Here is a 26,233-nt window from a genome sequence, read left to right as displayed (position 1 = left end):
AGTGCTGGACTATACGCAAATATCACTGATTACATAGTTAATTTTGAATCTCATTTGAAAGGAAATAAACCTATTAACATAGCACATGATTTATTTCCTGTACAAAATTTACTGGAAGTTACTATATATAACGATCTTATTGAACACATTGTTCAAAAGTTTCTAACATTTCTGTATGTAGGGTGGGAAGAAGTAGCATTTATCAAGAGTTTCTGAAGAAAAGTGGTTTTTAACAGTGAGTGCACAAGAGTTTTTCAGCCTCGGGCTTTTCAGACATCTCAGAAGTGAGTCAGACAAGGTCTTCCACTACTTAAAAAAATTTAGTTTGTAAATTGCAGGTGCAAACTACACCTTTGAGTCATCTGATCTGGTCATCTCTGAGGTAGCTTCAGAAAAGTAGGTAATATTTGGCCCTGAAGAACAAGCACACTCAGATTACTGAGGGAGAGAGATTAACTGAAAGAGTTAGAAGGTATTAAAACTAAGTGCCTTGAGAATTCAGAGTTTTATCTTTACCTCCATAACATGAAGACACATTTTACATTTCATTTTTCCTTCATCTCACTAAGGATCCTTGCTCCCCTACAGTGTAGCCCACAGTTAATTTCTCCATGCTAAGAAACTCACTTGACAGTTTTGGGTCTAGGCTGAAGAGAGAGCTCCAAGATCAAGCACGTGGAGAACCATTACAGAAGCACTACAGAGGGTGCTGGGCAGGGAGCTGGATGAAGCTTTCTTCAGGCTCAGAATTGCAGCAGGCACTTTCACCTACCTGACTTGTGCTAGATGTCCTTCCAGATGAGACTGACTGCCCTTTAGATTCTATTCTTATAAATATCTGCTTCTGAGGTGACTGTTGACAATGTAAATGTCTGCTCTGGTCAAATGAGTCCAGTCGAAGCAACCATTTCTAAGGAAGTCAGAGAGCAATGTTTGCAAAAAAACCCTTTCCCATCTTTCTTTTCCTCCTAAAAAAAGCTCTGGGTATAGGCCAAAGGTTTATAACCAAGCCAGATAATATTTAATGTGAAATGAGGTATGTTTTACTTTGCTTTATGTACAGATGCTTTTGCTTGAAAGTTTGTCCAAAATGTGCTAGTTAATTACAATTTAAGGGCTTCATGATATGTTTTCTGTCAAATAAATCCCAGGAAACCTTCCTCTCAACATGTCAGGAAGTATTTTTGGTTTTATGTGTATGCATTTCCTTTAGAAATCACACTAGCATGGTTACAGATGGAGTAACTGTAAGCAGAACAGCTCAGAGATAATTAATAACCTCATTCAGCAAAGAAGTAGGCCTCAGTGCTGCAAAATCATCTGTGCAAAGTTAGAGCTGGTATGTTTTGTTTTCCTCTGACAAAACTGCTTGTTTATTCCAAGCCACTAGCTCTCCAAGACACTACTTGAGAAATTTTACATGAGTTTATGGATTTCTGTAATGAAGCAGCACAATCTTTTCAGTACTCTAGACAGAGGAATAAATGTATCTATTACTAGAACACAGCAATATTAGGGACAGATTGTGATTACCCTTGCGTGAGAGGAAAATTGGATTCAGGAAGCTATTGTCTTTTTCCATCATGTGCAGCCTCATAAAAGTCATCCAGAGTAATGGTGTAATTACCCTCTCCATTCAAAGGCACGGAGGGATAGTCCACCTCAGGCCTACACCTTGGCTAGCCCTTTACTGCTGTATCTCTAGTTGTGCATTGTGATTTTGTATGGACAGATGATATTTATTTTTTCAGTTTTTTCAATGTTTTTCAAAATCAGCATTTGCTGGGTAAGCACGTGCTTTCTCAGAGAGTACTTGCCTGTATGTCATCAGAACTGAAGAAATGAAATATACTTTGGGCACCACAACAGAGAGATGTGCCAGCTGTAAAACTTGGAGGTAGATTTTGAAGTCTCATTATAATGCTTGGGAGTAGTAAGATTTGGGATTTTGAGGTGACCAATCTTTATTTCTGTCCCTCATATATCCTTTCCACAATTTTTAATGCAAATGTATTCTTTTAATATCACTATCAAAAAATAAGGCATAATATAATATAAAATACAGTTTCTCTTGAACAGTGTATTTAGACAGTTCCTAGCGAACACTGAAGGGAAGCCTTGTTTATAACCAAATTATTGTAATACTGTATTAAAACTACAAAAGGCTAGTGTCATGAGAGGTAGTGAACTGACAGCTTGAGGGAAAAGCCTTATGATTACATAAAAATCCATTAATGTTAGTAAATCACATCTGTAAAACTCCTGTCAATCAGAAACTCCTACAACTTGCGGATCTTATAAATCTGGTACACAAATGCCCACTCAGATATATTCTTTCTGAAGCTGAGTTTTTGTCACAGAGTTCATTTAAAGTAGACTTTGCTCGCTTTTATCGCTGCCCTTAAGATAGAGGATGAAAACCACAAGTGTTGTGCAGTTTGGGACAGACCGCAGCAGACAGTCCTGTGTCCATAAAGAGTCCTGAGGGATACTTGGGAAAAGTATAGTTGCTCTGTGGGAGCTATTAAAGTGAACTGAAATCAGGCTGAAAGAACGGTCCAGAAATCACCAGAAGCCATTAATAACCACAAGAAATCAGATCTCTCGCTTGTGGTCACACCCTCAGCCAAATCACCGCTGCTGGGTGCTCCTCACTGGCAGGGAGCAGAGCATGGCTTCCACACAGTGATGGCTTGCACTTGACTGATGGCCAACGTTCTGTTTGCATCCACATGGCTTATGGTGGTGGGGAAGGTTGGGCACAGAGGCTTTGGGATGGAGGGACTGGGATGTGCAAGGAGTTCCTCCTTTACTTGGCAAAGGCCAGGCTTGCGCTGTGCAAGGGGATGTGATGCAAAGATAGCAGATGAGCCAGTGCTGGAGCTGCAGGCAGGACTGCCTCTGGGAAGAGCAGCTCCACAGAAGGGTAGGGCTTCCAGGGTGGGCCAACCAAATGGCCATAAAAACACAGCACAGCTAATGGCAGCTGGGGACTTTGCCTCTTTTGCATTTCCCTGTTTGGGTAATACCTGCCTGAGTGAATGCAGGCCTCCTCTGTCCTGCATTAAATACTGTAACTACAACTTGAGACCTGGAAAATTCACACATGGTTCAGCTTATACACACGGCTCTAGCTTACACACCCACATATCCTTGACAACAGGGATTTAAGTTGTCATCGGCTTTTACCACACTTGATACATATCCTTGGAATTATACTGAAGGCTTTGACTCATATTTTGAAGCCCACAAAACAGCAGCTGTCAGATGGCAATGAAATAACCCTGTTAGAAAAAAAAGGTCTGTAAAGAAACACTGCAAATATATGAACACTCTGTTTTTTCCTACATTGCAACACTCTCAATTAGCAAATCCAAAAAGATTTAGAATATTTAAATTCCATATCCCCATTTCATGTCTTCTTTTTAATCTAATTATGAACACCAAGAACAGATTTTTTCTGTTTCTATTGCAAATTTCTCATGAATTGTCTTGCAATAGAATAATTCTAGTATTTGAGCTGCAAGCATAAATCACAGAATCACATACAGGGTTTTGTGTCTAAAATTAAAATCTACTGAAGGAAATAGATAAATGTGTATCTTTTGATCCTGTAATTTAACTTATAAGTAAATTTAACAGCTGTAATGACAAGTGAAAATGTTTTGGAAACCTTATTTTTAAACTTAAGAGGGTATTTGTCATAACATGGCACCATGAATAGCCTGTTCTAAACAGTACAGCTGGCTTATGACAGCAGCTCCCCAGCTGTAGTGGTTTTGCCTGGGCCAGGTAGCAGGGGGGCTACAACGATGGCTTCTTTAGACAAAGAGCTGCCAGAAGCTTCTCCTGTAGGTGGTAGGGCTAGGGCCAGTCAGTTCTAAGCTGGACCCTGCAGCTGACCCAGGCCTGGCCAATTAGTGACCGAGGTAACACCTCTGTGAATAATGTATTGGAGAAGGGGAAGAAGTCGTTATGCAGTTACTAAACTGCAGCAGCAACAGGGAGTGAGAATGTGAAAACATCTCCTCAGACGTCAAGGTCAGTGGAGAAGGAGGGGGAGGAAGGTGCTTAGGCCCTGGATCAAAGACTCCCCTGTGACCTGTGGTGAGGATGATGATGAGGCAGCTGTGCCCCTGCAGCCCATGGAGGCCACAGGGGAGCAGAGATCCACTCACAGCCTGTGGAGGAGCCTACACTGGCACGGGTGGATGCCTGAAGGAGGCTGTGACTCTGTGGGAAGCTCACCCTGGAGCAGGTTCCTGGCAGGACCTGGAAGTCTGTGGGGACAGAGGAGCCCACACCAGGCAGGTTTGCTGTCAGGACTTGTGATCCTGTGAGGGATGCAGGCTGGAGCAGTTGGTACCTGAAGGACTGTTCTCCTGGTGGGTGACCCACGTTGGGGCAATGTGTGAGGAGCTGCCCCCGTGGGAAGCCCCGTGCTGGAGCAGTTCATGAGGAACCAGCCCATGGGAAGGACCCACGCTGGAGAAGTTCATGAGGAACCAGCCCATGGGAAGGACCCACGCTGGAGAAGTTTGTGAGGGACTGTCTCCAGTGGGAGGAACCCCACACTGTAGCAGTGGGAAGCGTGAGGAGGCCTCCCCCTGAGAAGCAGCAACAGCAAAGTCCATCTGTGATGAACTGACCACAACCCCCATCCCCTGCGCTGCTGAGGGGGAAGGAAGGAGAGTCTTGGGAAGAGGGAGGGGTGGGGGGAGGTGTTTTAAGATTCTTTTTTTTTTTCTCATCTCCCTGTTCTGGTTCATTTAATAAATCAAACCCTTTTCTCCCCAAGTTGAGTCTGTTTTGCCTGTGACACTAATTGTTGACTGATCTCCCTGTCCTTATCCCGACTCACAAACCTATCTGTGTATTTTTTTCTCTCTCTCCTCTGTTCAGTTTAGGAGAGGGAGTGATAGAACAATTTGGTGGGCACCTGGCACCCAGCCAGGGCTAAAGCACCACACCAGTAACAGGTGAGACTTATAAAGAGAAATGTCATTAGCAAATAAAACTAAGCAACAGAGCAAACGGGCAGCATGAACCAATTCAGACCATAGGGAATGCTGGATTTTAAGACAGAATCCTTCCATAAACAAAGAAGCAGTAGAAGAAAGAGATAATAAGATGGGAAAGTTAAAAAAAAAACCCCACAACAATCTCTTTGCTAAGATTAAAGGGTAAATGATATGGGACAGGGCTTCACTGCACGTAGACTATGAAATGCTGGAGCAGCTGAATAGCTGTTTTCTGGTAGACACAGACTGTCATGATACTTTTCTGCAACTCAGAATCAAAGAGAAGACGAGAAAGTGCAGATGTTGCATATGCACTCTAGCAAGATGTGAATGCTGGCATCTGTGTGGAACCTAAGCCCTTTGAAGATTCTCTGATTGAAGACATTGCTCTGGGAATGTTTATAAGTGCAATTCTGCAGAAAATCAGATCCAGCATTTAAACCACACTCCCAGGTCTCATGCAGACTTTTGCATGTGGTTACTAATCACTCCTTTTACTTCAAGCACTGGGTAGTTATGCCTATACCCTTTTTTCCTTTTTCTTCTCTTTCCTCTGCTTTTTCTTATCTTTTCTGCCTCTGTTCTACCTGCATTCCCTTTTGAAGATTTTATCAGACAGTTTCCACTAGGGAAGGTCAGAGGTCCTCTGCCTGGATTCAGTTAGAGGCCCTGAGAAGGGCTCAGAGAGTGAGTCGTGCCAGGAGTATTCATTTGTGGTGTTTGTTCACTTTAAAGTATGTTTATGGTTACTACACACTGAAAACATCCAGATTACTAGTGTAATCTAGTGGCCTAGTAAGAATGTTCTGCACACAAACTGCTATACGAGACCAGCTACCTGATGAACGCTGCCAAGTTTGTAGGAGTTTTACGCCATATTATGGAAAACATCTTTGAAGTGGGATTTTTCTCCAAGTTGTCTTCTACTCTGAAATGTACTACCCCCAAACTGTCTCATCAGTTGGAAAGCACAAGTCCTAAAGCACCTATCAGAAACAAGAGCTCTTGCCACATGCTTTGTCTGCCTCTGGGCTCCACCTCATGCTTCAGTCTATTTAATCAGCATGGCTGTAAGGGTCGTCCTCTCCATCCATAGCTAAACTAATCACGTATACACACATGTACAATAACATAAAAGAATGGATTTTCCAGCCTTACCAAAGAATACTCTTCCTCTGCTCAAAGAAATCATCCAGCAAGAATGAAAGACCTAACTGCAGTTCTCAAATAGGTCTCCTAGTACTTTGAGAAAGAGCAAACAAAAGTGTTGACAGATCAATTACAGCCTACTTATTTGATATCATGTGCATAGAAGGAATGCATTGCAAAAACAGATTACTTAATAACCATCATGGATAAATATAAGTCAGATAGGATCCACTGGATTTGATAAGGTACATAGGATCTAAATCTCGCTTTGAAGAGAGATTTACAGCTTTACATTTCATCTCCACTGGCAGCATGACCAGAGATGAAACTTCCATTGATTGGCTTCAATGAAAGTTAAAAAGAAATGAAACTAAATCCCCTGGCTTACCAAGAGCAGGAGGTTCCTGCTGTGAAGAACAACATGTCTAACTTTGAGTTATCTTCTGCACTTGTATGCTGGCAATTTTTCCAAATTGGATGAACATTTCCATGGTACTGCTGTCACAGTTTAAATTATTGAGGAAACTGAATCTTCATCCATGAGCAGTTGGCAGGAAAAAGAAATCCCAGATTGGGAAAGTAGAAAAAAAAATCTTCAGGTTAACTACAGTTCACTGTGGGGGGAGCCACTTTACTGCCATGCCCAAATCTCCTACAGTCACCTCTAGAAACTAAGGGGAGAGAAATATTGGAAAAATACTTAGAGGAGGGAGATGATACCATATCCCCAAGTGACTCTGCTGCAACTAATGTACACAGCTGGATCCACAGGTCCTGGCGTTAACAGCTCCTGGAGCATAAGAGGGTCATGTCTTACCACTGACTGGGGGGTACAGCCTATTTTGCTGCCCACCACTGAGGGGGTCTCCTCACCCCATGACACAGTCTGTTCATGGAGCCAGGCTGGGTTCATTTGTATGGTGTCAATGTTCACTCAGGATCCACAAAAGGAGGAAGACCCTTAGACCTGGGAGTCCTGACTGATAATAAGCTACATATGAGCCAGCAATGTGTCCTCATGGCCAAGAAGGCCAATGGCATCCTGGGATGCATCAAGAAGAGTGTGGCCAGCAGGTCAAAGGAGGTTCTGCTCACCCTCTACTCTGCCCTGATGAGGCCTCATCTGGAGTCCTGTGTCCAGTTCTGGTCTCTCAGCTCAAGAGGGACAGAGAACTTCCAGAGAGAGTCCAGTGCAGGGCCACTAAGATGATCAGGGGAATGGAACATCTTTCTTGTGAGGAAAGGCTGCAGGAACTGGGGATGTTAAGACTGGAGAAGAGGAGACTGAGGGGTGATCTTATTAACATTTACAAAATATCTAAAGGATGGGTGTCAGGAGGTTGGGACATCCCTTTTTTCTGCAGTAGCTAGCAACAGGACAAGGGGTAATGGGATGAAGCTGGAACACAAAAGGTTCCACTTAAACATAAGAAAAAACTATTTCACTGTTGGGGTGAGGGAGCCCTGGCACAGGCTGCCCAGAGGGGTTGTGGAGTCTCCTTCCTTGGAGGTCTTCAAGACCCACCTGGACGTGTTTCTGTGTGACCTGATCTAGGTGAACCTGCTTCTGCAGGGGTGTTGGACTAGATGATCTCTAAAGGTCCCTTCCAACCCCTACCAGTCTATGATTCTATGATTCTATGACCCCTCACCTAACAGGGGCAGGAGGGATATCCCGCTCACAGCCTTCAGTGGGGATGCAGATGGCACACCTGCAAAAAGGATGGCTTAAACTGCTTACATTGAGTGACAAAAATCACATTATCTGATAGCTGATAAATGCAGCTACCAGGTTAGTTACAATTCAAATCTATGAGTATTATTTATAAGAACTGGTCTGAGCAGAAGAAACTAACTGGAAATTTCTATGCCGGGAATTTCCTCCCCAGGTTAGTCCACACTAAAATTGTTCTCATGGCTTTGATGGCATGAAGATTAGATGGACAGGAGGAAGGCAGAAAGACAGATGGTTATTTTTTAAAAAATGAATTTTACTGAATTGAGAGCTGGTAACAGAGAGGGGTATGTAGAGAGGACCTCATTAGAAGCACAAGAGAAGGCATGATGCACGTAGGAAATTGGCAATGAGCATATTGTCAGAGCAGTTCTGCATGGGGACAGAAAGCACAAAAGCTCATCTCATGGAGGGACGTATCAGTAGATTTCCACCACGTGACCAGCTGAGAATCATAGAATCACTGAATCACAGAATGGTAAGCATTGGAAGGGACCTCTGAAGATCATCTAGTCCAACACCCTTGCTCAAGCAGATCTGCCTAGATCTGGTTGCATAGTAACAGGTCCAGGCAGGTTTTGAAAACCTCCAGAGGAGACTCCACACCCTCCCGGGGCAGCCTGTGCCAGGGCTCCATCACCCTTACAGTAAAGAAGTTTTTCCTTAAGTGGAACTTTTTGTGTTCCAGGTTTTGTCTATTACTCCTAATCCTATTACTGAACACTACAGAAAAAAAAAGGACTGCCTCATCCCCTTGACATATACTTTTAAAATACTTGTAAGTATTAATGAAGTTCCCCCTCAGTCTCCTCCAAGCTGAACAACCCCAGTACACAACAATCATCAAGTAATCATGACATGAATGCAATTGTTTATGGCTATTTAATTGTCTGTATTTAGAGTTACTAGAGAACTAGGGTTTATGCATTCCTTTTCCATTTTCAGTACAAGGATCAATTTGTTGATGATTTGTTATTGGAGGTAGAGATTTCTTTTTTTCCCCTGAGTGCAAATTGTAATAGACAATAAGGTATATATTTCATTTTAAAGATTTTTTTGAAGATAGCTCTCCCAAAAAAAATGGTAAGACACAGTAATAAAATGTTTGTGGTCATAAATTTCTTAATTTAAAATATTTATGTAACTGCAGAAAGATTCCGAATTTCTAATGGCAATACATAAACCAGATCTTTTAAGTCAGGCAGTAAACTAACCCATAGGCTAGCCCATGTCTAAACTCTATTATAAATGTTTCTTTTGTAATACAGTATCCAGAACATGGAAACTTTGTAACTTTAAAAAAAAAAAAAGTCTTGTGTGTAGAGTATAGACAAGGTGAATTAAGGGTCAGGCTAGCATGTGTGACACTGTGTGGGTGTCTATTACAGGCCACCTGATGAGGCTGGGGAAGTTGATGATGCCTTCTACAGGCAGTTGGGAAAAAAAAAATCACAGGCCCTGGTTCCAATGGGAGATTTCAACAACCCAGACATCTGCGGGAAGACCCTAGACAGCTAGTCATTGACAGTCCAGGAGGTTCCTTCAGTGCATCGATGATAACTTCTTGATGCAAAAGGTAGATATGCCAACTAGGAGAGGAGCACCACTGGATCTTGTACTCACAAACAAGCAGGGTCTGGTTGAAGAGGTGAAGGTTGAGGGCGGCCTTGGCTGCAGTGACAACACGACAGTGGAGTTCAGGATCTTGTGCTTTAGGTGCAGAATACCAAGCAGGATCACAACCTTGGACTTTAGCAGGGCCAACTTTGGCCTTTTCAAGCAATTGCTACAGGACATCTCATGGCACAGGGTATAAGAGGATAAAGAGGCCCAAGATAAAGGTCTCTATTCAAAGATCACTTTTTCCAGCCTTTTATGAAGACATAACCAGGTGGTAGTGCAGTGGATGTGGTTTATCTTGATTTCAGTCAAGCGTTTGACACCGTCTCCCACAGCATCCTCACAACAAAACTGAGACAATGTGGACTGGATGATCAGGTAGTGAGGTGGATTGTTATTTGGTCAAAGGGAAGAAGGCAGAGAGTTATGATCAATGGGGCAGGGTCTAGTTGGAGATCTATGTCTAGTGGAGTCCCTCAGGGGTTAGTGCTGGGACCAGCACTGTTCAATATCTTCATTAATGACCTTGATGAGGGAACAGAGGGCATTGTCAGCAAGTTTGCTGATGATACTAAACTGGGGGGAGTGGCTGACACCAGAAAGCTGTGCTGCCATTCAGTGAGACCTGGTGAGTTGGGCAGGGTGAAACCTAATGAAATTCAACACGGGCAAATGTGGAATCCTGCATCTGGGAAAAAACAAGCCCATGTACCAGTACAAGTTGGGGAATGATCTGTTAGAGAGTAGTGTAGGGGAAAGGGACCTGGGGGTCCTGGTGGTCAGCAGGATGAGTATGAGCCAGCAATGTGTCCTTGTGGCCAAGAAGGCCAAGGGCATCCTGGGGTTTATTAGAAGGGATGTGGGCAGTAGGTCAAGAGAGGTTCTCCTCCCCCTCTATTCTGCCCTTGTGAGACAGCATCTGGAATATTGTGTCCAGTTCTGGGTCCCTCAATTCAAGAAGGACAGGGAGCTGCTGGAGAGAGTTCAATGTAGGGCCACCAAGATGATGAAGGGAATGGAGCATCTCCCTTCTGATGAAAGGCTGAGGGAGCTGGGGCTCTTTAGCTTGGAGAAGACTGAGGGGTGATCTCATTAATGTTTACAAATACATAAAGAGTGGGTGTCAGGAGGATGGAGCCAGGCTGTTCTCAATGATGGCCAATGATAGGACAAGGGGCAATGGGTACAAGCTGGAACATAAAAGGTTCCAAAGAAATACAAGGAAGAATTTCTTTACTGTGAGGGTGATGGAGCACTGGAAGAGGCTGCCCAGATGGGTTCTGGAGTCTCCTACTCTGGAGACATTAAATCCCGTCTGGAAAAGTTCCTGTGTGACTTACTCTAGGTGGTCCTGCTCTGTCAGGGGAGTTGGACTAGAAGATCTTTCAAGATCCTTTCCAGCCCTCGAGATTCTGTGATTCTGTGTATTAATTATTATGCAGTACAGGAAATATTAGCAGGTAGCTGCTGGGATCTGATCTTTAGATTTTGGAAGTTTTGGGGCACGTTTAAAAACTTGTTACTTTAAATTGTAGCTATTATACCTAAATATTGAGTTCCATTTGTACAGCCAGCTTATGCTGATGATAAGTATATATCAAAAAAACATCCCTGAAGATGAGACTATGCTCCGCAGATATGACCTGTACCTCTGTTGGAATTCAGGCAGTAGGTTTGATTCTAAAAATGACACATTTCTTTCAAAGCAGAGGGCAGAGATTGACCCACATTTTTTAAGAAAGTTGTACTTTATCATTTAAAGACAAGTTGGTGTGAAGGAGCCTCCCAAAAGAAGTTTCTCAGCATCAATACAAATGAAAAAAAAAATCGTTTCAATACAAAAGAACACTTGAGTGTTGGGAGAATATTATAAAATTCAATAGGCAGCAGTGACCTATCAGAGCTTTTCAAAATTTCAAGAGGCTTCTTCAAGAGTCCTAAACTCTCAAAGCTCCTCTGCACTGAAATGTCAAAGCCCTATTCTTCCACAATTCATTTCAAAAACTTTTGTATCCAATTGTGTTGAGCTTCCCTTTTTACAGTCATGTGAAAAGGGCTTTTTGCTAATGTGTTCCAATATAAACATATGAAAAAAAATGGGTTTGTGTCTATGACTTGCGGAGGTGAAGGGAAGGAAGAACCATCTTCTGTTTTACAGTGGAGAATGATGAGGCTTTAACTCTACAAGCTGTTGTTCCTTGCTGAAGCTCAGCAATGAACAGAAGAAATGGAGAGTCTGCTCAGGGGCATATCCGTTCCTTCATAACATTGCTGAGTACACTGCACTGGTGGGTGTCCATCGAGCTTGCCAGGGAAGGATGTGCAAGAGACAGAGAGTGACTGTGTCACCTAGGTGTGAAGGAGCTCATCCTGACTGGAGAGGAGCAGTCAGACATGGGTTTGAATGAAGCTTGTCTCCACCCCAAATAACTAATTCAAATCCTAGGCTGTTAGTGAGTCTTTCTCCCCCTGCCTCTCTGGCTGGGCCTGAGAAACTCTTACCCAGCAGCATTGCCCCTGGGCTTTTCTGTACTCCTGAATAAGATGATAAATTCCCAAACAGCTCTTTCTACAGGATCTGATCTAACATCATCTCACTGAACATACATAGAAAGAATGCACAACAGATATATCATACCCAAAAACAAGAGATTATGACCATATTCAAATTAAAGAGGTGTAAATATTGACAAAAGAAGAAGAGTCCAGTGGTCAAGGCACTAGCTAGGAATGCACACCTTTTCCAAAACCTGCCTTTGTCATAGCTGCCTTGTAAGATCGAGATAAGCAAAGTTAAATTAAACTCTCAGTGCAAGAATATGTCATCTGTAAATGGGATAAAAGGTTTTTCTTTCCTCAAAGAAAGACAAGTGCTTTAAAGGTGAGGAGACAGCTCGAGCCCCTTTGGTAATTACTAAATACAAAAGTACCAACAGGAGTTTTCGTAACCAGGCATCTCTGAAAACCAATGTCATTTACTTTGTAAAGGCAGCAATGGAGCAAGTGGCTTTAATGCAGCTTTTAAAAAGCCACGGTAAGTTTAGTTTCCTGGTTAATCCAGCTGATGCTCACCCATCACCGAGTTTGCCAGTTCTGTGGGTTGCAGAATTAGCCGTGTTTGAAGCTGAGTTACAACTACCCACAGGCTGGACAAAAGAGCAATCAAAATGATTTCACATAAAACTCCTCCTTTTATTCACAGTAGATTCCAGTAAAGAAAGTAGTAATACTTCTTAGCTTTCAATAAACCCATATTTTTCTACTTAAATGTCCTGGTTGCCAACTCTGACCATAGTCTGTAAAACTTATGATTTCCTTAAAGCTCCAGGTACAGAAGACAAGTAACTATGCAAGAATTACAATTTTAATGTAAAAATAGTAATAGTTTTCTAAGCCCTTGTGGCGGCACAGGAATCACTCATTCCAGTGGTTTAAAGTTGATGGTCTAATACCTCAGCATGTGGAGACCACCCACGATTAGTAAAACCTGAGGAGGCAATCCTGAAATTTTACACAGATGATCCAAAGGACCAAATTCGTACTGCTTTCATTCTGTCAATGACGTAAAGAATATCATTACATAAACCAGTGGAGACACCTCTGGGACTGATTTGGCACAGTGTCCTCAGTGTGTGGCTTGGGTGGAACCAAGCAGCTCCACAGACATGCATCTGCAAACAGAATTGGCTCTTTCCAGAGATTCTTTCTTATATTCTTTCAGTGCCTTCTGCAACAAGCAAGACATTGTTCAGCAGTTGTGCCTTGCACATATGCATGTCAGCACTAGACTACTATAAAGTGAACTGACATCTTCCATTTTTTGAGGTTAAAATCTGTTCATTCATTTCTTTCATGTCAATTTTTGTTTCATTCTGTCTCCTTACTATAGAAAACCCATCATGCACTGGGAGATGAATCACTCAACTTTAGTTGCCTTTTAGCTCCTCTCTGTGAGTGTGTAAAGCACTACACCAGCTTCTGAGTGTCTTAAATTACAGTTTCTACAGCTAAATCTACATTTCATAGAAAGTGTAGACCATGGCATCCTTAGTTCCTAATCAGTCCTCCCACTGTCCAGATCATTACACAGCTGGAGAGCTCAGAAATGGAGGTTATTCCTGGGGCCATGAGATACGCTGTTGCTTTTGCTTAACAGACATTCTTTTTAGCAGGGCATATGCATAAAATAAACCCAATGTTTTAGCAATAGATGTGACTCATAACCACAGAACACGATTCTGTTAAATTTCAAGTCTAATTGTAATCAAGATGGTTAATTAAAGAGTCAGAAATGAAAATGAAACAGCTATGGAATGCATCACATTAGGTAACGGTTTATGCTCTGACATCCTTACCGCAGTGTCATTAGTGGTAATGTACACCAACACGTCCGAGTTGTTTCTGCCATTAATGTATCGGTAACAGTTCCACACGCAGCTTATCAAGTAACCCTGCAAAGAAAAGGAAATTATCACTCTGTGCAGACAAATAAACCACGTGCATTTTTCTGTTAGAGCACTTATATAAAAAGAATATGAGCCTGATAGAAGCACGGGACAGCCACTTTGTTGGCTGCAGTGGCTATAAGTATGTGTACAGGCTCTGTGAATAATCCAGCACTGTCCCTCATACTGATAGAGTTGAGGTTGTTCGGTATTGAGAAGAGAAGGTTCTGGAGAGACTTTACTATGGTCTTTCAAAATATAAAAGAGGCTTATAAGGAAGATGGAGAGAGACTTTTTACCAAGGTCTGTGGTGAGAAGACAAGGGGCAGCAGTTTTAAACTGAAAAAGGATAGATTTAGATCAGACATAATGAAGAAATTTTTTAAGATGAGGGTGGTGAGGCACTGGAACAGGTTGTTCAGAGAAACTGTGGATCCCTGGCAGTGTTCAAGGTCAGGTTGAACGGGGCTTTGAGCAGTCTGGCCTAGTGGAAGATGTCCCTACTCATGACTGGGGAGTTGGACTGGATGACCTTTACAGGTCTCTTCCAACCTGAACCATTCTGTGATTGTATGGTTCTGTGACTACGAACATTTGTGTTGCACTGCAAGCCGCTCCATCTAGGCAGAGATACTGCAATCTATACCTATCTGAATGAAGCTTACTATTCCAGATACTTAGTATTACAGCACACCTAATGAAAATAATTCCTTTTGAAAAGAAACAATTTATTTGGGACTGAATATAACTAAAGTAACATCATTTTGTATTTACAACTTCCATTTAAACTAAATTAGCAGGTCACATATGTTGGCTTTCTTTTTCTTGCACCTCTCTAGCAATATAGAGATACGTGAGTTCAGTCAGACACCTTGCTACTGTGCATGGGATAATGCATGCCAGTAAGGAGGAGTTTTACGATATAAAATCAAGGTATAAGCTAGGTTATGACAAAAAAGAGAAGGTGCTGCAGATGCAGAATATCTCAGGGACAGCAGTAAAAAGTAAACAGAAACTAATTTTGCATTCCTCCCTGCTAAGGATATTTAAATATTGTGAACTGGGAGTTAGTAATATTAGAAAGTAGATGTAAAGCCCAGTAAAAAATCACAGGCATGCCGGGAATTGGAGAGTCATGAAGCAAATTACAGGAAACCTCCTTGTCTTGTGAGAAGAAGCCTGACCAATGACTATGTGATGATCCTATATATTACTTGTATTGTTTCAATAATCTGTTTCAATTAATCTGATATTAAATCAATGTATTCCATATGACTGGAATGGTCTGCAGCCTTCCTATTCTTTCCTGACTATAGGAAATTGCCAGTATTAAAGTTTTTATAGAAATCTGAAATGATTTCTGACCTTTTAACTATTATTACAAATACTTTTCTTTTTAGAGGGAAGGGAAGGGAAGGGAAGGGAAGGGAAGGGAAGGGAAGGGAAGGGAAGGGAAGGGAAGGGAAGGGAAGGGAAGGGAAGGGAAGGGAAGGGAAGGGAAGGGAAGGGAAGGGAAGGGAAGGGAAGGGAAGGGAAGGAAAGGAAAGGAAAGGAAAGGAAAGGAAAGGAAAGGAAAGGAAAGGAAAGGAAAGGAAAGGAAAGGAAAGGAAAGGAAAGGAAAGGAAAGGAAAGGAAAGGAAAGGAAAGGAAAGGAAAGGAAAGGAAAGGAAATTATTGTAGTAATAATCCTACCACAGGATCATAAACTTCATGAATTTTGTTCTTTGAGCTCATTTGGTTCCAGACAGGCCTACTATCTGGGAAACAACTAGTTGTCTCCACTGTTTTTTGACTGGAAGGATGACTGGAGGTAGTAACAGATGTACAGAAGTCCAAGTCAGATCCTCAGCATACCAGGGACAAGGCTGGTGAGACTGAGCAGTTCCCTCTGGAGCTTTCTGCTTCTCACAGTCACATATGATAGTGATGAGAAGAATACATTTTGATAGTGCCCACCTTATATTTCTACTTAACGGGTTCTGCACAGCAGTTCTTTCACGAACCTAGTGCTTGCAAATTAAACTGCCAGCGCTGATTGGATTAGCATGTGTGTCTCAATCCGAGTGAGTCATTGTTGTGACTCACTTGCACTGGTGACCTTCCAAAAGCCTCTTATCCTTTTGAGCTGCCCTGTGCTTCCTCCCTCTCCATAGCCGTCACACATAAGCTGTGTTTTTCAGCATGCCACATGACTCACTGATGGCTCACAGATCAGGAAGAGTTTTATCAAGCAGGGCTGAGCTGGTTGAAATCCAGTACGTTTGCTTCCTCTTCTTTTTGGCATCTTATAGACTCTGGATGATTTGGAGATGTCACAGCCTTTGACAATACTTTTGACAATCAAACGGGGAGAGCAGAAGGCTTCTGGAGTTAGCTGAGTCCCAAGGGAAGGTGTCATGGTTTAACCCTAGCCAGAAGCTAAGCACCAGGCAGCTGCTTGCTCAGTCCTCCTCCCCAATCTGGTGGGATGGGGAGGAGAACCAAAACCAAGTAAAACTTATGGATTCAGATAAGAACAATTTAATAACTGAAATTTTAAAAAAATAGTAATGAAAAGGAAGACAACAAGAGAACTAAACAAAACCCAAGACAGACAAGTGCTGCACAATGCAATTGCTGACCACCTGCTAACTGATGCCCAGCCAGCCTCCGAGCAGAGATCTGCCCATCCCAGCCAACTCCTCCCCAGTTTATACACTGGACATGATGTCATATGGTATAGAATATCCCTTTGGTCAGCTGGGCTCAGCTGACAGTGTCCCCTCCAAACTTCTTCGGCCCCTGCAGCCTTCTTGCTGGCAGGGCATGAGAAGATCCTTGACTTAGTGTAAACACTATTTAGCAACAACTGAAAACATCAGTGTGCTATCAATGTTATTCTCCTACTAAACCAAAACCACAACACTGTACCAGCTACTAGGAAGAAAATTAACTCTATTCCAGTCAAAACCAACACAGAATGTTAGATTGGCTCTACACCCTGAGCTGTGGACTATGGAATCCTGTCCCAGGCTGCTGAAACAAGTGGAGTAAAGGCATTTACACAGAGAATGGCATCCTTTCCAGAATTAAATAAAATTCCATTGTTAATTATAAATAGCAATAAGTAGTTCAGTAGCTTTCAATGCTCAGATACTATGCACTGAGAAAGGTGTAAGAGCTAGTACAGAAAGTGAATACAGTACACTTCTGCAGGGACACAGCTCATCTTCATAAGAAACCCTTTACATTATGCCTACCCATTTACAAACCAATTTCTATACCCCTTCTATCAAAATCCAAACCGAGGGAAGCCTCTTCCCAGATAATACTATGTTATCTGGGAGAAGTTAGGGGGAGATTTATTTTTGAATGTTCCAATTACATTACATGTGGTGAATAAGAGACATCCAATCCCACAATGAACCTCTACAGCTACTCCAGCTCTGATCTGCTCTGATTCTGCATGTATAGGCTCATTCTCAGTGGGTGAGGTCTGCTCCAGCCCTAAAATTGAAGAGGTCATCAGACAGTACATACCAAGTACAAGTGGTAGCTCGGAGTATGTCCTTGTCCAAGTGCTTTAGATATGTGCTGCTGGTCTGTGAATCGTGACTCAAGAATACTCATTTTCCTCAGCTTGTAACTTCTTAAACTTGTTCTTAATCATTGTTTTCTGCTGAAGCTGCTGCACTGTTAAATGGGACTGCTGATTCAGTTACCAATTTTTCTTCCTGAAAAAATCGGCTGAGGTTTCAAATACTTCTTTAAAATGTGTGGCTGGACACACAGTATATAAATGTATTGATTTTTATCTCAGGGTACCAACATTCACATTTGGAATAGGGTCTGTGTAAAAGGCATTGAGTCACTCAGCCTAACCCACCCTTGGTGGTATTCCCACATACAACAGCATGGGCTGCTGACAGACAGCTTTCAATGGGGCAGCCCCAGGTAGCCACCACAGGAAGGGATGGGTGGGCAAGAAGGGCTGAATGCAGAAATAGGCACTGTGCCTACTTCTACTAGCTTTCAATCTTCCCTTTTGAACAGCAAGAAATGGCTTGAACTCCTAAGGAACTGAAACCCACAAAACTTTATAACCCTGCCTCTTGCTGTTGTTACTGCAGGTGCACTTGTTAAAGCAGCATAACAACAGCAATGTACTGCACAACTTCAGCTCATCAGCCATGTGCCCACCCAGCTGACTGATGAGCATCTTTGTGGAAATTAGAGGTTGCTATATCCTGCTGCTTCTTGTAAGACAGCAAGGAAAAGCCTGTGCCAATCTGGGTCACAGCAGTGCTCTGGGCAGCTCCCTTGCTGGCAGCAAGCGCAGGACGAATGCTGCAGATGTGACAGAGCCCCCTGGGGTTGGGAGCTGTCTGCACTGAACCCCCCTTTATTCTCCTGCTGCTTTCAATTTTCTACTCACAGAGCCAGGGCAGTCTTCAGTAACTGGTGAAAATGAGATAAAGATTTCAACACAAACTGAAATTTATAGGAAAATTTCAGAGGGTTGCCAAAGGCAGACCAGTTGGCTACATGTATTTCACTTGGTGCTGCAGAAGGAGAAACAATGGGTTGTTGTGCCAATGAAATCTGCAATTAAATCCATCTTCTCAGCACACTAGAAAGTGTATCTTGTTGAGTATAAAAATGCTGTACAAGAACCACTCCTTATAACTGCAAAGAAATGTTTTGACTGAAAAGAACTAATCAAGTCAAACCAAATCATTGGCCTGCAACACTTTAAATGGCACCTTAAATGGCCAAGACATTATCTGTTGGCTCTCAGTCACATGTACTGGGGTATGCAAGTTAAAACAAATGACTCCTGCTTTAGAAAAGCTTCTTCTAGAAGTATCCTGCCACCAGCAAGCCCAGTGCTGGGACCTGTCCAAGGCTTTCATGGAACAGGTGGCAACCTCATGGCTCTCTGTTGGTCAGAGCTTGGCTGTTGAGGCTGTGTTCATGGTCCAAACTGCTGCCCCATCACCAGTGTGGAAAGGTAGCAGACACTGGGGTAATGTGCTGCAGGTCAGGGTTCCCTCTGCAAGGAGGCATTCTCCTGGGCTGAGACATGAAATCTCTCAGGGTGAGCACAGAACTTCATTCTGCAGCACCCTTTTGCATCTGCTGAGGACACCAGGACATGCTGAGCATCCTGGGGTCCACATCTCCAGGCTGAACACCTTGCACAAGCAAGTTCTGAGCATGTTATGGAGACGTAGGTTAACATTCAGTTTGCTGAAGACCAGTCAGTCTCATTACACTGTACTATTTTTCAGCTGCCCCACTGGCAAATCTCTCTTCCTACCTCCTTTCCAGAAAATGAAAAACCAAAAAGGAAGAAAAGAAGAGGCTGTACTCTGCAGCTGCAGAATGCCCAGGGCAGCCTGGAGGAAAGGGCTATTTTGGTTGTGTTTGTCCTTATCTGAGCCAACTCATTTGGGCCTGGGGGCCTTAGCCCACGACGGAGCAAGGAAGGGTGCAGCGTCAAGTGTTCTGTCTCAGCAGCTGCAGCTGTGCAGAGGAAACCAAGGCCCTGTTCCACAAACCAGCTGCAGAGGAGGGTGCGATTTGAAAGGCACTGTGCTGGCTGTATACCATTTGAAGTCCTGTGTACATGTATATAAATCTATTTGTGCTGCTGGATGTCCTTCCTCAGGCACATAGGAAACACTTATGTTTCATGGTATGTAACTCCGGTTCAGTTTCCAGACAAACACAGTAAATGGAATAACACATTTTGGGCTACTCAGAAAAAGATTCTGCCTGAAACCACCTGAAATATCCATTAGCTGCTTTGGATCCAAGTAAATCCTAAGGACTAAAAAGACAAGAGCTTATATGCGGTTAGCTGGCTTGCTTTCTTACTACCCTCCCCTGCCCCTCTTCTCCTTTTTACAATGCCATGACTGCAAAGCACAAACCCACCATCTAATACTGCTATGTATTAACTTCTGCTCAGTTGTATTTTCCTTTGCATGTAGCTTCACCCAAAACAAAAGTGTCAAGGTGCCAAATCTTCCTGAGGAATCATATGTTTCTGTTTCGGATTTCTCAACAGCTGAATGCAGCTTTTCCTATGGCAGCTTTTCCTGGGTTACAATGTTTTGATTTCTCTCCCTATTTCTCATCAAACTCCAGAGGAGGAGGGAGCTCAGGCATATTTTTATGCACAGTACCTTTTCACTTTCAGTACATAAGCATGGTACCATCTGTTAAGTCTATCAGTGATAAAGTGTGATGCATCTGATAGTGTCCAGCTTTCTTTTCACGGAGCAGATTTCATAAATCTGCATAGCAGCTCTTCTGGAAACACAAGAAATTCAAATGAAAATGCTAACTGGAATTTAGCATGTGTTTCTGTGTGAGTCATATTTTTCATGACTCATTTGCACGATAATATGTTGCTAGAATGAGCATTATATGAGCCACATATACTCTTGGAAAAAAACATGTGTTAGCCACTTTAAAACAAAATGAGTCTTTTGTACTATTAATTTCTGAAGTTTCTTTTTTCTGTAGTAAGTATTTTTGCCATTCCAATTTTAGTTGCATTTTTTAATAAGCTTGAGATCTCCTTGCTATATTTAACTAATGAACTATCAGACCCACCTGGGGTAAAAAATAAAGCTAATGCTTGCATCTGAGAAACTGAAAGAGAATGTTCTTTGTGGCATCTGACAGATCTATGTGTTTATTACATTCATACATATTTCTTAAAGGTGCAAACAGAATCAAATGAATGGCTGTGAACATACAAAGCCAGAAGGTTGAATTATATTTCTAAATCGCACAAGAAAAGTGAATATCACTTCAAACAGCACCTTAACATTCCCTATCTGTCTGAGGTTTCTTTCAAATTTTGAAGTAGCTGCAATAATCTGATGTACCTCTTTTGTCACAATAACTTTCCCTGCTCATGTTGTCAGACCTGTTGTCTGGAACCAACATGCCTGGTGTCACCGAGGGACACCTTTGGGATCTTCTCTAATCTAATGCACAATTGCTCTGCAGGGAAAGAGCAGCAACTATTCTGAAATAAAACCCAACACAAGAAACACATGAACGGCAGCAGTGTGCTGTGAGAAACTCACAGAACAGGGCAAGAAGAGGAACAACGTACTAGTATACTTTCCAAGAGCTTCAAGTCTCAGAGGACTGGTTGAGCCACAGCTGGTTGTTTGTCATATATTGGTTTGCCTGATCTTATTCTGAGCTCCTCTTTCACTTCTGCCCTGCACAGCAGTGGGGGGTCAACCTCAATGGACCACTAAACTGATTGCTGTGGTTTCACATGAGCTCTTTCTAGCTGTGCTGGGTGATGCTACGTTACCCCTGTCTGGTACCTGCTACCTCCGGCCTGTCACCTGTGAAGTCTGAGTAAGAGCAAATAAATCATCGCTGCTTGTGCCTTTTAGCTGCTTGGTGTAACAGTTCTTTATGTTGTTCCTTCCAGTAGGGATTGTTTGGGTCAGTCTGTTTACTTGCTCTACAACACTCTCTTTGAAATAGGGCACCAGAAAAGAATGCTTGCTTCCAGAAGTGGCAGGCATCAAAACTGGGAAAGAAATACTTAGATTTCTGGGTTTTCTTCTATTCCTTTCTTAATATTCTTAGCATTTTGTTTTATTTTTTTTTACCAGAACTGAGCAGTAAGCTAATATTTCCACAGGTCTATCAGTTATAACTACAAGATCCCTTTCTCAGGTGGTCACACTTAGTTCAGAGTCCACTGCAGTGTCTGTGAAACAAACCCGTGCTTCCTGTGTGCCCACCACTTAGAATTTATCACCACTGAGTTTCCCTGCCATTTCATTGCTCAGTCATTCAGTGCCATGAGAACCTTGTGCAAAGCTTTCTTGGCTGATTTTTTTCCCTATTTTGAATGAGACAAAAAAGTGTTTTTGTTAGATTTCCCTCCCCTTCCCAGATTTTTAATAAATGTACTCAACGGCAATGGTCTCACTGTTGTAAAGACTGATCATTTACCCTTACTCTCTATTTCCTAGCTGCAGCCTGTAAGATGACCTTTTATCTTGTCCCTATACACCTTAGGGTGTTTTTTAAAGCCTTTGATGAGAGACTCTGCCAAATGCTTTTTGAAAAAACAAGAAGTCTGTATCAACAGGCCACCCTTGTCCACTGGATGAACCGCTCTGCAAGGGATTTGTGTGTCACAAGTTTCCCTTACAAGCATCATACTACCCCATTGTGGCCTATATATTTGCTATGAGATTTTGTGGGTCTTCTGTTTTGCTTTGTACAGCTGTCAGGCTGCCTGATCTGTAGTTGCCTAGATCTCTTCTAAATCCAGGCCTCCCAGCAAGGGACATTCCACCCGTGACCAGAAGCAGACTTTACACACAGTTATGCACTTACCTTAAAAGCCAGAATGATACTTATGAAAAGGAGGATAATCACAACCAGACACGTAGGGTTCACAGACATAATCTCTTCCTTGTAGGGGAAATTGGTGGGCTGCATAAGCAAAAATAAGCAAAACACTGTAAGTTAATCTCACGAGTCATTTAAGAGCCATTCAATTAGTGCACTCTATAATTATCAGCTTACAAATCTTGCTGTGATCTACTCAACTGGGAGCTCTCTGCACCAATTACCAGTTTCAGTAAGTTTGGCTGGCACAGGCATTGCAAAGACTCAGCTGCCAAACATTCACGGGAAGGCTGAGGGGTTTGGTTTTTGTTTTGCATGTGGTGTGGGATGTAGTTTTTATCTGTAAACACTGGGCTTGTGCTTGACACAAACTACCAAAGCACATCTCTCCAGGGACTCTGCAGCAGGAAATCTACCATCTTGGGCAATGGCAGGCAAGTGCTGTACTTATTAACTAATCATTATCCTGTACTGGCAATGGTTGCCAAAGGCCAGTGGTAGCTCCTTCCAGAAAGTGAAAGCAGAAAAAGCTGGACAGCATGATCCTTTCACCTAAATGATTGATCAAAAGACATTAGGTCTATTTTGCTCCATCTTATTTTGGATAAATTTGTACTCCTTGATGACCATTTGTTAGTGCTGTTGTCTGAGCGCATGCCCCGTGGAGGCATGGGTCCTACAGGGGAGCAACACCATGATGTCAAATTGAAATGTGTTCCTTCTGTTCCTTCTCTGTGAAATAGACACAACAAAACTAATCTTCCCACTCAGTGTAAGCTCTAGTGATTTACAACTGTGAAACACTTCAGGATCATTGGCTGAAAAATGACCTCTAAAAATGTTTTACTGTATTTGTTATTGCTCAAAGAAAGAAACATCTTTTAAAATGAATGTTTCAAATCATTATGAAATACTGCATAGCACAGGGTCCTCATTCAGTTAGAACAAACCATTGTCCGCAGGCAGAGTTGTTCTCCACAAAAGATTGTTTCTCTGCAACAGTAGCTCATTATAACTGAATGCATTATCTCCTTCCACACACAACCCCCTTTTCCCTTACAGGTCTAATTACTTAACCAGGCCAGCTCTGCGTCCTTGTCAGGACAATTAACTAGACCGAGCTATAACTGTATTCTTGGCACTGAGGGTGTAAATTCCAGAGTAACCCCTTAATACCCCTAACACCAGCACACAGCCCAGTGCATCACAAAATTATCTTTTTCCTTTTTTTTTTTTTGGACAGCTGCCAGTGAGAATAGCTCTTTATTTAGTGCTTCCATGAACTGTTCAGAGTGGTTAACATCAACTGCAGCTGTAACCATTTGCAGATAAAAGTTACATAAGCACATTTTCCGCTTCTTCACAGCAATGTTTCTGTTCCTGTACTGAATTTCATGGCTAAAGATTTTATCATGTTATCTTCTTTGCCGAGGTACAGCTTTTGTAGGAAACTAGACTGCCATAATTCAATAATTTGCTGCTTTTTTTCTTTTCTTTTTTTTTTCCACAGAGTTATTGCTATATATAGTGGACATGGTCACCCAGAGACCAAGAAAGCAAGATTATATGCCAAGAAAAGATGTATTGAAAAATAAACAAAAATTTTATATGCAGAAAAATTAAGCATTAATGCCACAGCCTGCTCTCCTGCTTGCAGAAGGAAGGCCATAAATATGGTTAGAAAGTCTAGTCAGTTAAGGACAGTTACAGTCAAACTGTCCCCAAAATTTTTTTTTAGTACTGATCTACTATTAAAAACTAGTCAGACTAGTTTGTGAATGTAATAAAAAACTGCTAGTGAGGCTTTGGTCTTCTTGCAGTCTGGTTTTTGGGAACCAGTCACCAGTCAAAGACTGGATGACTGCATGCTGGGGTCTTGGCCATAACCTGATGGCCTATTAAAATGACCAAGAAAGTTCTCATTAACTTGAAAAGCAGGAACATCTGCCAGGACCACGAGCCCTGGCCAAGCCTGGGAGCAGCACGTTAAGTAATGTCTGGCTCTTACACCAGCAATGTCTCAGGTGAAAAGACAATACAGCAGCAAAGCACATGAGGCCGAAATGCTGCATTTTTGTCCCATTCAGGCTTGGCTTTCTGGGTCTCTGACCTGAAAAGATGTGCGGTGTAAGCAAGCCCCAAGGAGGTGGTAGGTGCTTCACCCATGTGGTGGCCACCTCCATCCACATATGCTTGAGGGAGATCTTGGTGCAGGATGTGAAAACTGAAGCTGGAGCTCCTGGAGCTTCCTGGCTTGCTGTATGGGAGATAAAGCTTCCAGGGCTTTGACAATAGCCCAGGGCATCAGGTCAGCATGGAAGAAACTCCCTTTGTTTGCTTACTGGGCTCATGGTACCTGCTGATCAGAAGATGTTTAACACTTGCTTGCCCAGGCTGGTCTACGAGCAATCTGATCTTGACTCACACTACAAATCTCTTCAGTGCAGTAGGAAAAGCAATTAATAAAACCTGCAGGTTTTGTCAAAGAAGCAGGAAAGGCAGTGGGAAATATCTTGGCTGGCTCCAGGCTCGCCTGGCACAGGGAGAATTATGGATCTAGTGTCATCAGGAAGCCTTTACGATCCTCCCACTGCAGCAACCATTCCTAAAAATCTCATTCACTCCCATGGAAAACAGGTAGTTCAGATGAATCAAAGACTCACTGCCCTCCTTGGACTCCAGTGATAAGCTTAAACACCTATGTGAGTGTCTGAGGACAGAAAATTCTGCTCCTGTGCTGGGGCTTTGCTCTCCTGTGGTGAGACAAAGTGCTGGGAAGGCCCTGGGCACTGGGCTCAGTGCTGCAACTTCTGGGAAAAGCTCAGTGTCAATTGTTGTGCAAGGTTAGATGAAGCTGAGACTGAGATATGGCTGGGTGGAAAAAATCAAACCCAGCACTGGAAACACAGGAGTGATTTTGCAGCAGGATGTGATGAAATTTTCTATACAAACAAGAAGTAATTGTACTATTGTGGCACCGGCATGCTAAAGTCATAATTGAGGTGTCGTTTATAACCTTGTCACAGACATGGAGAGGGCTGCATGGGTAATAATATACACAGTAAACTTTCCATTAAAAAAAAATGCTTCTTATACACACAGAAGCTCTATTAGACACTTAAGAAGAATCTAAAACTTGCGTGGCAAGTATATTTCTATAGCACTGATGTGGTACAAATGCCTGAGAAGAATAAAAAGGCTAAGGCTGAAGTCCTTTCTTATTCCCTCAACCTGTTTAGCATAATCTTTCACATTTTCCTTCCCCTTGGATCACAAAATATCCACTTTAAAGACAGTATGGATTCTCACTCAACAGTTACAATCCTCCAAGTATTAGAATGCCACAAAATGGAAGAACGGTAATGTGTCTGTAGAATTTCTAAAGCTCTGATATGAAGTTAGTAGTAATTCTTCTCTGGAATTATAAAATGGCATTAAAAATGACAGAAAGGCTATTCCTTTCTAAGGCTTTGGTTTACAGGAGAATTTTCTTTAGGTTTAACTTCTTTTATGCTCTCTAGATGTTTCCCCTAGGATTTAAAAGCATGACTGTTACCAGCTGAATTGGCAGACAGCAGCATTGCAGGTAGTCCCGTACCAAAGCTACTTAATATACTTTGAAATTTCTTTCAGATCAACTGTAATAGTCTTGTGCTTTAATAAAAAACAAGTTTGCATAACTCAGTTGCAGACCAGCCTGTTCTGCACCTCTGCTTCAATTTATTTCCTATACTGTTATCAGGTGACAGAAGATGAAGAGTTTAATTTGAAGGCTTTAGAAAGCCTGTATAGCAAAGATTTAGTGGGTATAAAGAAAAGAAATGTGCTTTAGGTCAAACTGCTTTCAACTACTACTGTTCAAAGTGCAAAAATGGTAT

At 42.3% G+C, this 26,233-nt stretch overlaps 1 protein-coding gene across 1 annotated transcript in view; it reads right to left on the bottom strand.

The window, feature by feature from the left end:
- The window catches only part of LAPTM4B (lysosomal protein transmembrane 4 beta), a 66,792-nt gene that overhangs the window by 8,117 nt on the left and 32,442 nt on the right, over window positions 1–26,233 (bottom strand). The window contains exons 5-6 of the mRNA XM_061995253.1: window positions 22,341–22,439; window positions 13,881–13,976 (exon numbers count right to left, since the gene is read on the bottom strand). Of these exons, the coding sequence (XP_061851237.1) occupies window positions 13,881–13,976; window positions 22,341–22,439 (195 nt within the window). The remainder of the gene's footprint in view (window positions 1–13,880; window positions 13,977–22,340; window positions 22,440–26,233) is intronic.

This window comes from Colius striatus, chromosome 4 (genome assembly GCF_028858725.1).
Source record: "Colius striatus isolate bColStr4 chromosome 4, bColStr4.1.hap1, whole genome shotgun sequence".
Taxonomy (NCBI): domain Eukaryota; kingdom Metazoa; phylum Chordata; class Aves; order Coliiformes; family Coliidae; genus Colius; species Colius striatus.
The sequence above is the reverse complement of the archived record's forward strand: the minus strand, read 5'-3'. Positions and strand labels throughout refer to the sequence as shown.